At 48.3% G+C, this 14,999-nt stretch overlaps 1 protein-coding gene and 1 long non-coding RNA gene across 11 annotated transcripts in view; one reads left to right on the forward strand and one right to left on the reverse strand.

Annotated features, from left to right (window-relative positions):
- The window catches only part of prdm16 (PR domain containing 16), a 184,611-nt gene that overhangs the window by 112,077 nt on the left and 57,535 nt on the right, over nucleotides 1-14,999 (reverse strand). For all 10 annotated transcript variants that reach the window (XM_081703264.1, XM_081703266.1, XM_081703263.1 and 7 more), the window contains exon 2: nucleotides 14,069-14,418. In XM_081703264.1, the coding sequence (XP_081559390.1) occupies nucleotides 14,069-14,418 (350 nt within the window). The remainder of the gene's footprint in view (nucleotides 1-14,068; nucleotides 14,419-14,999) is intronic.
- Nucleotides 437-3,375, forward strand: LOC145652633 (uncharacterized). The gene is made up of 2 exons (XR_014118900.1): nucleotides 437-2,747; nucleotides 3,102-3,375. It is a non-coding gene; the product is annotated as an uncharacterized LOC145652633 (long non-coding RNA).

Raw genomic sequence — 14,999 nt, forward strand, 5'->3', positions numbered from 1 at the left:
ACCTTATTACCTTACTAACTTACTAGCGTACTACCTTACTACCCTACTACCTTATTACCTTACTACCTTACTAATTTACTACCCTATTACCTTACTACCCTACTACCTTATTACCTTACTAACTTACTAGCATACTACCTTACTACCCTACTACCTTATTACCTTACTACCTTATTGCCCTACTACCTTATTACCCTACTACCTTACTACTCTACTACCTTACAACCCTACTACCTTATTACCTTATTACCCTACTACCTTACTGCCCTACTACCTTATTACCTTACTAACTTACTAGCATACTACCTTACTACCCTACTACCTTATTACCTTACTACCTTATTACCCTACTACCTTATTACCCTACTACCTTACTACTCTACTACCTTACAACCCTACTACCTTATTACCTTATTACCCTACTACCTTACTGCCCTACTACCTTATTACCTTATTACCCTACTACCTTACTACTCTACTACCTTATTACCTTACTACCTTACTACCCTACTACCTTACTACCCTACTACCTTATTACCGTATTACCCTACTACCTTACTACCCTACTACCTTATTACCGTATTACCCTACTACCTTACTGCCCTACTACCTTATTACCGTATTACCCTACTACCTTACTACCCTACTACCTTATTACCTTGCCACTCTGGATGTATAACTACAGAAGCAGATGCAGAGATGGCGTTGTAGTCGACGCTAACGGCAAAGTCCACATACTAATGCGAACATACTAATTGGGTTCCTGTTGGAATCCTCTCTGGCAAAGGTTTAGCCATGGAGAGATTAAGCAATCCTGTCAGTTTGAAAGTATGCATTAAAAATAAAAATAGCTATCTCACTTCCACGTCCTTGTGAATTATTGGCCATGGCGCTGCAGAGAAAACACGCTGCCAAACCCAAACCTTTTTTTGGTCTATTCTCCTCTGCCTCCCAGGACAAGGGGTCGAGAAAGAAAAGCTAAGCAGGCGAGAGAGCAAGAGCGAGGGGAGCTCGGTACCCCCTCAATGCCATACAGGAAGGCTGGCGTTGTGCCCAGCGGAGAGCTACCCGACTGCTCAGCGGCGAGGCGTTGCTCTACTCCCGCTTTCTCTGACAGGCCCGGCCTGTGTTCGAGTGTCTCCCGCTCACGCACAAACATAAGAAAACGGCATCGCAAAATGACACACACGCCACGGCACGTGGCCGGGGGGACGACAACCCAGGACACAGCGGGCATCGGAGCTGACCAGACGTGTGCTGTGGCGCAATCTTCACCACCGTAACGCGCAGCACCTACGTGTTAAACAGCGCGAATGCTCCGCTTTCTATCCTGTTTTGAATGCGACTTTAACGCGGTCTAGTGCAATCGGCAGTTGGGCAAGTCCGTGCTCCAGACTGTTTAAAACCTATCTGAGTGCCGCCTCTCTAACCGCTCTAGGGCTATTACAAAAACTTAATTTCCTCTAAGTCCAGGGTTCAGCTGACAGTAGCCAACGTTTTTAAGCCGTCCCCGTTGACCGGAGCCTCTTCCCTACCGGTCTATCTGTCCACCCTGCCTAGCAGTGCTGCCTTAATGTCTCAGCTTTCATCTGTAGGTAAGCACCCCACTAAATCCCCAGCCACTTCAAAACACGTGACAATAGCCAGATTTCCTCCCAATTTGCTTGGGGGGAGAAAGAGCCCCGAGGCTTTTCACGGAGCCCTGAATGGTTCGCCTAATTCAGGCACTATCCAGACCTGACCCCTGTTTCCCCTCTACTCCTCAGGCCCTATTTAGGTACCCCTGACTTTGCCTAATTCAAGAACAATCCCTGCTGGCTTTCATAAGCCAGACAGCCACCGCAAATATGTCCGTTTAGACGCACGCGTGCGCGTGCATGAAGGGGGAAAAAAAGTTTTAGGTGTGAATAAGGAGAAACAGATTCAAAATACGTGGGCATGCACGCGGGTGTGCACGTGTTTCCATGTACATGTTCCTTTTTTTCTAAGTATCCTGCCACAGTAGTGAGGCTCAGTCAATCTGTTTTTTCCCAAGATTTTTATAATTTTTTTTTTTTTCACTTTTCTACCTTAATCAACCTCCCTAGTGGCAGACGACAGAGTTCCCCCTCATCTGCATTAATACATTCCCTTTTGGGACCACTTTCCAAAGCCTCTGTATTGTTATTTAAGCAATCAAGACCTTACCCCGCCAGGCCGGGCGCGCCGCGCTCGTAGCGGAATAGATTTGAATTGCGCTGGAGTAACGTGCGAGTAGATAATTGCTGGAGTAAAAGATGATTTGGAACCGTTTACAACAACAAGGCACACACAAAAAAAAACCTGAGGGGGAGAAAGTGAGAGAGAGAGAGAGAGAGAGAGAGAGAGAGAGAGAGAGAGAGAGAGAGAGAGAGAGAGAGAGAGAGGCTTTTATTCACGGTTTGGTTTTACTAGGAAACCACAAAGACTTTAAATGCTTTGACTCTGGAAGAGGACGACTGGGGATAGATCTTTAAAGGCTCTGCGTTTGCAGGGAGAAACGCAGGGGTCAGGCGAGAAAGCACAGGAGAGAATTCGAGGGACAGGAGAGGGTGATCACCGGCAGAACGGCTGGGCTTCGGAGCCCGAGATCGCTTTCCCAGTGCCCGCTCACGTGCATGGCTGCCGCGTGCAGGATCCAGTGACTGGACGGAAGAAGGAGGACGCTTTATCTTGAAATGCGATGGCTGAGGCGGAGAAGACCACGCCAGGGCGACTGAGATTGTCTGGTAATCACGGTAACCGTAGTCTTGGGAACTGGACCGTCTAGTAAGCACGGTAACCGTAGTCTTAGGAACTGGAGGGACTTATACTGGATTTTTAGAAATCCATGCGGCACCAGTAACCTGACCTCAAGTACTCAGAACATCTTAGAATTTCCACAAGGGCTAGATGAGAAAGGCTTTTCCTAACACAGCCCAAGTGATACAGCAAAGCACTTTGAAACAGATTTTTAAAAGAATAATAAATTGGAAAACAGTCTTTTATAAAAACTAATTTAAAAAAAAATTCATATTATGGAATTGAAAATGTATATGTCAATGTGAACTGACTATTCCGTAATCCGTTAATCCATCCCGTAGATGACCGATTCCCAGTTGCTGTTTGGGCCCGTGTAGAAGAGCGGGAGATTGATTTAGGAGATGAGGGCAGTGGGACGATACAACCTGCTAACCACATCCACCCCTCTGCACCCCAGACTGTCATCTGCAGCCATTACAGTCACTCTTCAGCGGCTGAGTGTTTGTGGATTTACACAAACACATAAAGTTGGTTTTTTTTTTGTTTGCTTGTTTGTTTGTTTGTTTGTTTGTTTGTTTTGTTTTGACCAATTTTTTAATAAAACACATTTTAAGATGTCAGATGTTAAAATATATGCTTTTGCGTCAGGACAAGACACGGAATCAATCATATCCAGAACAGAAAAGAAGGAAATTAATATTTCAAAAGATGAGCAATGATAATAATTATATAGAAAAGATCAAATCTAGCCCTAAAGATAATATTATCTTCCTTTCTATTTTTTTTACAGTAGAATTGTAACATGTAAAGCCCATTAATCTAACTTGTCTTATTAGTTTACATGGTAGAACAGACACAGGCGTAATCACGAGAGGTAAGACTCCTCCTGACTTTACACGCAATATGGACCCACTTCACTGATAATCGGCTTCAGGACTCCATCTTTCAACTGTCCAGGAAAGAGGGATAAGGGAGGTGGACAGAGAAAAGCTGGACCTTCAGTTCAAAAGAGGGCCTTTCAATAAAAAGCAAGTAAAGCAGAAGGAGTGAAAGAAAGACGCAGAGAGACACTCCATATCCAGAATCCTCTCTCAGGGCCGGCATGGGAAGAATTCCCTCTCTCCTCCCTCCCTCTCGTCTTCTCTCTGTTTTTTAATAAAGCCGTTTGGTTGTCAGGTCTTTTCAGGCGCGGACCCCCAGCCATGTGAAAAGTTAATCCCTGTGTGTCTGCGCGCAGCCTCCCATCTCCCTGGGAACCCCCGCACTCGGGCCGGCTCAAGAGACGACCCCGACAAGCCAGGAGTGGGCGGCCCGAGCCCGGCTGGCCACTTGAGTCGGGGCCCTCGTTGAGCGGCTCCGGGGCCCCGGCTCCGTCCTTTCACGGCGGGTTCGATGGGACGGCCTGACGGATGGTGGGATTTTGGATTTACATCTTCAAGTGCTCATCAAGTTGAAGGATGACAGAAGGGGAAAAATGGAGCTTTTAGTGCACGTTCGTAACCCCCCCCAGAGCTCTTTCAGCTTCCAGCACTTGCTAGTCACACAATGCAGGGCAGTTGTGCAGAGCTGACAGGACTGATGATAACAGACACTGGTAAAAAAGAACAGCCGCGATGTGACAGCCAAAGTTTTCTCTGATACAAGCACAGCCGCAACAACAACAACAACAGCAGCTGTATTAATGCCACAATATTTATAATATCCCATCTTTCCACATAAACCAGTTTTAACATTGTATTAGTTATATCGGATATAAATAAGCGCAGAGCACAATTTGGCCAGAGGTACCGGTTTCAGTGACTCAGTGAGAAGCAGGAGAAGGTGGCTCATGTGCTCCTGTATGGAGGGTGATGGATTCCTGTGCTGGCAGCTCACAGCACAGTGGCCCGAACTCGCAGGGCCACAGCACGCTCGGCCAGGGCAACCAGGGATCCTGATACTCCCTCTCCTCTCCTGCCTTCTTGTGCTCCCTCCCTCCCTCCCTCTCTCTCTCTCTCCCTCCCTCTCTCTCTCTCTCTCTCTCTCGCTCTCCCCCTACTCGCTTTCCTGCTCACTCATCCCCTCTCTAACGCCCTCCCAGCCCTGAGAGCCGCAGAAATTAGTTTTGGGGGAAACCAGTGTGATTGGGTGTGTAAAGGTCAGGGGGACTTTGTTCCGTCTGGGGGTTTATCTAAACTACAGCTGCGTGCCACAATGAGTCAGTGGTGGCTGACAGAAACCCAAGCTGTGCAGACTAAATTACTGCACTGATAAGGCTGAATTAGAAGGACCGAGGTCCAAGAGCTCAACAGGGGAGAGGAGAGGAGAGGAGAGGAGAGGAGAGGAAGAGGAAGAGGAAGAGCAGGAGGAGGAAGAGGAGCGCTTCACCCCGTGACAATGATGAAGACAGGAGAAGAGAGGGAGAAGTGGTTTTTTTTAAATCCTGTCTCAATTTCTTTCTCAGTCGTTTTTGAGCCCCAAAACACCATATATGCATATATATATGTAGCGTTATTTTGAACTTTCGTTGTCTTAAAAGACTTAAAAGGCAATTAAACAGAAGGTTCTTTGTCTTGTTGAAGGTATGCGTGCCCATGTGCATGGCAGTGTGTCTGTCGGTGTTTGGGTGCAGGTGATGGTGTCTGCCTGTCTGTGTCTGCGAAACATGAATCCCTGGATTGCCATGTGAGTATGTCGTGCAGACGGCGCAGCTCTGATCTGCGGATCACCAGGCCTGCACGGTGCGTGTGTGTCCGAGTGTGTGTAAATGCGCGTGGACATGTGTGACTGGTAAGTGACTCCGCGACAGCTGATCCGTGCAGTGATCCGGGGCCCCGCCGAGGCGTCGGCCGACCCGGCCGGCCCGAGAAGAGTGTGAACCTGCCTTCCTGTGAGTGGCCCTGCCGAGCGCAATGACTTCTATCGTTGTTTTTGTGCACACTCCAAATCATATCTCGCCCCGAAACAGGGCCTTATCAAGGACGAGGTGTCATTGGCTTATCGAGCGCCGTGACGCATATTTATTTAAAGTCTGTGGATCGTACTGAAGTCGTCCACCTGGTCCGAGAGAATGGAAACGGCGATAAGGCGAGTATCTGCTGGGTCTGTCGGCGCGGCGGTCACCTCAGGTGACAGTCGCAGATTAGTTCCGGGATGCAGGCGCGCGACGCCCGGGCTGGATGCTGGTACGACGTGGTACGGGGAACCTGCTCCGGAGATCACAGGAGCACGTGAGAAAGCATGTGACCGTTGGACGGCTTGTCAGGACAGAATGACTGAAGACTTGAACATTGCCATGGAGACAAACAGACAAAGTACAGGGAACCGAAACCTTCAGACACCTCATCCTCACACACACACTCAGAGTCTACACACCCTGTCTCATGTGATAACACCGAGTGTGTCTGCGTGTGTTTGAAATAGAGAGAGAGACTCTATCCTATCTTCTGATCCTATTAGCAAACAGAGGATTGCTAAGTACATGGTACTACCAAGCACTTGTTCACACTCTATGAAAAAACAACTTTAATACACTGACTAGTTTCAACTCTGACATGTCTGTGTGACTCATATAAAAAAAAACTTTAGTCACATTTTCCCCAAACAAAAACAAGCCACGTCACTGAATCAGAGCATTAAAAATCTGAGCAGAAACAACACCCAGACACATTGTAAAAACCAATTTTGACAACGGTTCTCAGAGCAGACATTGATTTGAAAAAAGTGACCAACAATGTCTCCCACAGGCTCACTGTATGTTTCAGCGTGTCATAACACACAAGCATGATATCACCCCACTTGGAGACAAATTTGTGCTCCATCTTTAAATAGTGTCTTGACTAAAGCAAGCGGTGCTACAGATGGAAACGAGAGTGAAGCGTGCGCCCTGCGAAGGGAGGACAGATTTACGGAGACGGCTCACGTCGGAGACAGACGGAACGTAAGCAGGGATGCACCTGAAATAGAACTCCCTTCTCCCACACAGCTGAAAGAGAAAAATCCGTGCCCGAGCCAGGAGCTCTATCCAGTAAAGACAAATTTAACACTTCAACACGTTTTAACACAAAGCCATCGTTGTCTTTCGGTTCTGAAGTCAGCACTGCTATTTTAAATCTGAAGACCAATGCTGCAGATCTGAAAAAAAACAACAAAAAAAAAACATTAAAAATTCACCTTTTGAAAGCGGGAGACATTTAATGAGACACCTGGGGTGTTGGACTGTTGCTTTAACAGAGACAAAGTGCTCGGAGCTGGAGCAACTTCAGAAATATTTCTTCTTCACTGCATTCTCATCCAGCGGTTGATGTCATTAGGAATTTATTGTGTTATTCATTATTATCAACGTTGGCCCTCAAAGCCGCTTTCCCGTGATTACTGTTCATGTGTGCCTTGTTATTGGCCTTTTAAAATGATCTGAGGCTGATAAAAAGAGGTGAGTGCCTGGTTTGAAAAACGTCTTTATTTTCTCTTTCAAAGGAACTGTATGGTGAATGGTAATACAGGGCAAAGTGAAGTAAATGTGTAATATGTAATTTCATCTCAGTCTATACACACACACACACGTTCAACATAAGTCATTATGCTTCATCATGGTCATCAGAATCTAGCATTCGCTGCTGTTTCCTGACAGTGGAAGGAGGCACAGCAGTGCTCAGCGGGACAAGCACACGTTTCCAGTGTGAAAATCCCACCGTGATTAGCAGCGTAAACAGCCGTGACAAACAGCACCAGCGCAGCCAAGGGCAGCGGCAGTATCTGCAGTGGCCCCGGGGCCAGCAGACACCCAGATGGGGCCATTTATCAACACACTCCTGAATGATGGGTGCTCACGGAGAGGGTGCGTGTGTGCACGCGTGTGTGTGTGTGTGTGTGTGTGTGTGTGTGTGTGTGTGTGTGTGTGTAAAAGACACGGAGAGAGAGTGAGGGAGAATGAAAGCGTGACATGGAGGGAGGGAGAGTGAGTGATCTGGTCACCTGCTCCTCCAAAACAAAAAGAACACTTTTGAAAAGGTGTAGAAAGTAGAAGATTTCCCTTTTGCATTCATATCTGAATTCCACAGATGTAGGATAAAAGAAACAAAGAAAAGCAACAACAACAACAAAGAAAAAAGTAGACCTTAATTGCCCTGTTCTCTATATAACTTTCATTAAGGTCCAAGATTAATTAACAGATGGGGGTAATTGGTTATTAACAAATGATAAGGCATCAGTGTGGTAATCAATCTTGACGTTTAATTTGCGGCCTGCTTCCCTTGCTATCAATTACCATGTTCAAGGAAATAATTGACAATGTTTGCTCAGGGACGCAACGCAAAACAGGGATTTTTTCACAGGTCTAGAAAACACTGCGATGCTGTTTCTGCAGCCACACACACCATATGTTTAATATTAGATCTAATCTGTTCTAGTCCAGTACTCCGAAAACGGGGAAAATTGGATTAAATTGGTTAATGGCATGTTTAAAACCTACATAAAATGAATGTGAATGGAAGATATTACAGGCCAGAGTGAAGCCACGATGTTTTTATGTGTTCCTCCTTTTCGTGTGTAAATCCAGGTTTTTCTTTAAATGACGCGAAACCACACGGATCTGGTCACCAGTGCAGAGGAAGACCACAGGGAAGATCTGAGTTTACGCCATACGGGCAAGCGAGTCGGAATATTTACCCAGCGGCTTCCATACGGATAGTAGCGTCAGAGTTTATTCCCCGTTTAGCAAAGTTCTGGGCATGCAGGGACTTATTCTTGGGTTATGAGCGACATCTGAATCACCGCGGAAGAGCAGACCAGGATGGATCACTATGACTTTCGGTTTCTCCTTCATTAAAGGAACTGAACGTGTCCTCTTTACTGTTCCTACCATATAGATATTTAGAATTTATAAAGTTAATTTAGATTCTTGCTTCATCACAAGTAAAAATGGCAAATGTACTTTTATGTTTTCAGTACATTTAGCATTATGAGACCATACAAACAATAACTGTAATGTCCAAGAAACAAAAGGGGATCAGGTGGTGAGAAGGTCACCCAAGGTCTGCATCTCAAGAGACAGCATTTCTGTTCTCTGTCTTCGGCCTTCCCCCCGGTTGCTAACCTTCCTCCACCCTCATCGCTGAGGTCTCACCTCTGCTGGATGCTGCCCCACCCACGATGACCCCCACCCCCGCCCCCCCGCCCCGCTCAAGGATGCTGGACGCCCCCAACGGCCCGAGGGCGAGCAAACTCAGAGGTCAAAGGTAGGGTTGGGATAGATAGCGGCGAGGCGTGGCGTCGGCGCTAGAACAAACAAGAGCCGACCGCAGGCGTGAAAGCCAGCTGTCAAGGAGGGATCAGGACACAAAGGAATTTCGGCAGACCTACGAGGAACAGGCCCGGAGAATAGAGCATCAGTCACGTACGCCAGAGGCACAAAGCGAACACGTCCTGTCCTGGGTATCACTAAGTCAACAGCATAGCAAATACCTGAAAATGGCAGCTAAGAGTTGTTTTTTTTTTTTTTTCTTTGGGTAGAATGAATAATGCTGATATGGAAAAGTACCAAACGCCACAAAGGCAAACAGTTTGCACTGCGGCAAAGTCATCGCGAGGTCAGAGCCCTTTGAAGTTGAGAGGCAGCGAGATGGGTGATGTGCCTGCAGCACAGAGAAAGCGCCTGGGCACCGATGGCAGAAACTCGCGCAGGAACTGAATGGCGAACTTGAGTAAGGCACGCGTACTAACCCGTACTCCTTAACAACAGCACTGCAGCTCATCTGAAGAGCGAGTGGGGCACTTTCCACATGAAAACGAAAATGAAAATGGCCTCTCTCGCCGTCGCCACGAAACACTCTCACACTCTCAAGTAGGACCCATTGACTCTGCACTGAAGTTCCTCACCACCACCATTTCTGCTCTGTAGGACAAAAAAATAAATAAAAATACCCGTCCGACCTGGGCTTGCAGAGGCGTGAAAGGAAACGACGCGGCGGATCGAACCAACCGGGCCGAGCTCGCGGACGTGTAGATGAGGGTTCGATGATGGATGATGACAGGAAAAGTCAGCAGTAAAGACAGGGAAGAGCTCACTCAAAATCCGGCCACGCCCCCCCACCCCACCCCACCGTCACAGCGCGAGGGCATGGCATGTGTACACACCATTAATCTGGCTTTGGAAGAAACGCCACGGCGGAGCTCTTTCACTCCGAGAGTCCCCTCTGATTCACCCTGACACATTGGGCCCTTTGTCTCAGGGCAGAATGTGAGTGCGGGGCATAAGGAAGCCTCTATCCGGCCAGGCCGAGCGGGCCGAATAAAGGAGTATCAGTGGCACCGCCTTCCGTACGCTCGCACACTAAATTAGATTACCACTAAAAACATGCCTAATCACAGCTTGGCCAGTGCAACTGTGTGGGCCTGCCCCAGAGTGGAGACCACAGGCCGTTTGTTTCTCGCTCCCGGCAGCGGCGCGCTCGGCGGCAGCCGGACTGATACGAGCGTCGCCGGACCAGAAAGCCCCTGTTCAGGACCTTATTGGCCGTGCACAAGATACGCGCTGTTTACTGATTTCGTTTAGGGCGACTGAAACCTGTTTAACTCCTTAAACTCCAGGCTTATTATTTAGTGATTAATTGTAAAGCGTATTAGACAGTAACCTCTGTGGGTTAGTCAGTAGTGAAACTCACGTGAAAGGCATGTAGTTACACGAGTGAGGATTGCGAGGGTGCACCCAGGCTGGTGAAATGTTTATGTTAATGACTGAATTCGTTTTCAACCAAGATACCGACCACATACAAATGAATTTTTATCTTTACGCCAAAAAATGCTTCCGACTCAGGAACATTTATGTGCGATGTATGCAAATATAAGAATCTAAGAAGTATCTATTCCTCATGCTTTAGTTGGAGAGTCCATGTTTATATTTATTAATTAAAGTCTTCCTACCACAAGTCCGAGACGTATCTAAAGAGAAGAGTCTGCAAGGCTTGGAGTCTGAAAAAAGGTCTAAAATGCTACCGGTGTTGTTCATGTTATTGCAAGACTCGGTTAAGCATAGGATCAGTGAATTCATGGTGTCACAAACACGTCTGTCAAATGATAGTGAATACCGGGTACATGATACAAATGTACCATTTTATCAGATACACAACACCCATGCAATTACCAAATACACTGAAAAAATGACATTGTTTCAGGATAAATGGATAACACACACACACACACACACACACACACTCATGTCCCCTCTAGATATATCTGTGTCTAATAACAGAAGGGTCCAAACAGTGACAGTGGTCCCCTACGGAGTCTATCTGACAGAATTTCAGAATCGACTGTCAGTGTCAGGTGATGTCAGTGCGCTCGACATTCCGCAGCCTTCCCAACGCTCCAGTCAATGCCGTATCGAGCACGGATCCGCCCCTCTCATAATGGCGCATCGCACCATCGAGTCCCTAAACCGACAGGGCCACTGGCCCCAGGCCTTCCTCTTGAGACCCTTCCAGAGGAACACGGCTGATTGAAGCAGCCCGCATCAGGGGCTGCCGTTATATTATGTTGTGATAAAGGGAAGCATAATGGCTTTTAAAGAGACGGCCCGTGTCCTGTGTCTCAGATTGGCGGGCAGACGGCGGGCAGGGGGCCGTCTGTGGGCTCCGGGCCCCGGGGCTAGGAGCCGAGCAGATTGAGCTGTCCGTCTCGCTGAAATGAATCTGAGTTAACACCTCCTCAGTTGGAGACAGACGGAGCTCGGGGGACCGGCCGTGCAACGCCTCCTCTTCCTGCACCTACAGCTGGCGCTCTCATTACCTCACACCTGTGCGGGGCAGCATGGGCCTCACACTCAATAGACACATGCACGCACACACACACACTCCAATACAAACACCACAGACACACGCATTCAAATACATACACCACACACACACACACACGCACACACACACACATTCACTCAAATACATACACCACACACACAAAAATACATACAATACGCAAATACACACACACACACACACACACACACTCACATACACCACACACACAAAATACAAACACCACATAAACAGACACACACATACACAGACAAATACATACACCACACATACACAAACACACACAAATACGTATACACAAGTAACAGAGGCTGCACACTCTCAGACAACATGAGTTATTAATCAATAACAGTGTTTGTGTATGTATGTGTTTGTGTGTATGTATGCATGTTCCTCAATCTGGGATGCTGCCAGCCTCAAGTGTACATGTAGACCGTGCCATGTTTACAAATTCCATCTGCGGCTCAGCGAGTGTAAAGAAACACCACAGACCTATGGAGCTATACCCGGCTTACTCCCCATAATTCCCGTGAGAGTTCTGCGTGTGTGAGCCAAAACTGACTCTCACACAGCACGAGTGTTTGCCCGGGCTAGGTTTGCCGTGGTTCTGTTCTAATCCGGTTCTATTAACACCTCTGACCCTGTGCCATTAGCCCCGCCCCTCCCTCCACACACTCCGTGTGTGTAAGGGCCGGGACGACACGCTGATGTGCTCCGGTCCGGCTCCTCTGGGAGCCCTGCTGATGGCTATCCATTCCTGGCTGTTATGACTATCTGTGATAGGAGCCCGGGGCCTCCTGGCCCCTGCCAACGACAGAGGCAGGCGGCATGTCTCGGAAAGCACGGCGGGGAGAGTTTTCTTATATCCTTCCTGCGCTGGCTGTGGGCGGGTCCTTCCGAGGTGCCACCTAATGTTTCACTTTCACAGAACCGGCTATAAACGAACACTCACCATAGCTATTACAGAGATAAACTTTTATTTTAAAAAAAAAGCTACCATAAACTCTTAGAAAAGAGGGAAAACATTGCAAAATAATGCACTTAAATTGAACAGAGCCAATCCTGAAATGAGGCGACAGGATTTTGTCTTCACCAGGTTTCCGGCAGCTGTCTGAGAGTATCACTTTTATAGATGGTTTGTCACAGATGGTCCAACAGATGTCTCTCTGGTCTTCAGCGGGTGTGTGGGAGCTCTGTGTGTGTGTGTGTGTGCGTGCGTCGGCGGGTCCCTGTACGTGATTGTGCGAACAGCGTCTCGTAGACGGGCTCCTCGTCAATCGTTACGCTGTCAAGTGGAGCCTTGAGAGCTTTCCGCATAAAAAGTCCGACGAAAGTGCCCAAGCGCGTAAATCGGGCCTGAAATCCGAGCGTGGTGTCAGGCAGACACGCAGACAAGCCTTTTCTCGGGCTCGGGGCCTGATGAGCGCCATTAGTGGCGAACCCAAGCCAGCGCGGGCGAGAGGGGAGCGTATAGGTTTGGGAGCCGTGCCCTGGATGCGGTGAGAGTCTAAACACCAACCCCTCCTTCTCTTTCTTCTCCTCGTTCTCCCTTTTCTTTTCTTTTTAGACACTCAGCATGCGCCTACGAAATGTCACATGAATCAGATCGGTGGATGGAGAAAGCAGACTGGAATTGGAGGAAAGGGATTAAGGTTTGAGAAGAGGAACAACCTGTCCTGAGCAATAACAAGGAGAAAAAGTGCCGTGGAGGGTTCGCTCACACGCACGTCCCTTTCAGGGCAGCCGAACTGACCTGACGCATCCACCTGAGTCACTACCCGCGGGGCCAGAATCAACAACGCACTGTAACATCTCATTTAACAGGAACATTTACTTTAGACGTAAGCTTTACCTAAATAGGAAATGTTACAGGAAAAAAGAACTGAAACATGCTAGTTTTTCAACCTTAATAAAAGTTCACTAAAGTAAATGTCTTGCCTGCGTAATATATAATTACGCTCTGAGTGTAACAGATTGTGTGTGTGTGTGTGTGTGTGTGTGTGTGTGACAGTCCGAGAAGGGAGCCTCTGTTGTGTCTTGAGGGAGGGGGTGTGGTCAAAGAGGACACTAACAAGCGTACTGAAGCAACTTCGACATCCTCCGATGTCACGCTGAAATGAAAATGACTAGCCCTGCTTCTCCCGGGCCCTGGATTGTGTGGCGTGACCAAATGCGTGCACTCTGTAGTGGATGCAGGGCACAGGGGGTGGGAAGTACCGTATCCTTGCTAATCAGGCGAACGGCATCGAATGGAAGCAGGAAACAGGCTGAAGGAAGAAACCGAACGTTCACGAGCGCAACCACGGCCCGGGGTCCGTGCTGAACGCATTTACTGTGCTCCGAGGGTCCGTCCTTTCCACGGAGGACAAGCTAGTCGCTGTAAGGATTCACTTACCTCCACCTCAGGCCCAGGAGCGGCCTGTGTCTTATTACGCCGTGCATAAGTATATCGCATGACAACTGAAGAGCCTTAACACGTGATTCTGGAAAGCAGCAGTTGTTCTATGCGTGTCACCTACCTCCCAGTCGTAAGTGGTCTCTTTAACTGTGGCGCTCTGCAGTCCGTTGTACGGTCCGAAACGTTCGCCCATCCCGATTTTGGTCTTGGCCCAGATTCCGAGTCCGGCGCCCGGCACGGAGGACTCCCGCAGTTCCAGGTTGGCAGGGATGGGAATGTCGTCGGGAATGTAGACTGGCACCTCGTAGGGCGAGCCCTCTTTCGGGGTGAAGTCCTCATTGTGGGGCTGCGGAGAGGCGGGTCCCACGGCGATCGGCGACATGATGCTGTCTTCCGTCTCCTCCTCTGCACTCTCGGCAGCCGCCGCTGCGAGCTCCGTGTCGTACATGCCATCTACTGTCTCACTGTCATCTGAAACATCACAAAGGAGAATCAGTTTAGTGTCATGATCGGCCACGACGGAATTCGGTCATTATTTGCGCCATTTTAGTCTTCATCAATAATGTACAGTTTTGGAGGTACTTTTGCATTACTCTATCATTACTATTATATTCAATATTTTTGGTCCTGCCATTTACTGCAGACGAAAATTGGCCCTTTAAATGACCCTGAACACCAGTCCCTTCAGACATCTTCGGTGAACCTCTACAGACGGGAAACCTGAGGGCTCTTAAACGACACTAAGCTCCCGCTGCCTTCCGGACGGTTCCGCGCTTTGCAGGACCTCTTCTGGGTTCGTCCCGTTCGCTCGGGGGCGCGTCCGTCTCCTGTCTGACTGTCTTACAAATAATAACACCCAGTGACCCTGCGGTCTGACGCCACTGTCAGTCATCCTTAACCACTCCCACAGTCACCTCCATGCCCAATGGAGTGATCGTCATACGTAGAGGTTGCGGTTTACGGAGGGTGAGAGCCAGGCGACCATAGCTAGGAGCTGGCCGGTTGGTTTCCAGGCAACACGAGCGAAACCTGAGCACTTGTAGAGAAGGACT

This window comes from Electrophorus electricus, chromosome 20, assembly GCF_041902795.1.
Source record: "Electrophorus electricus isolate QZ-2024a chromosome 20, ASM4190279v1, whole genome shotgun sequence".
In the NCBI taxonomy this organism is placed as follows: Eukaryota; Metazoa; Chordata; class Actinopteri; order Gymnotiformes; family Gymnotidae; genus Electrophorus; species Electrophorus electricus.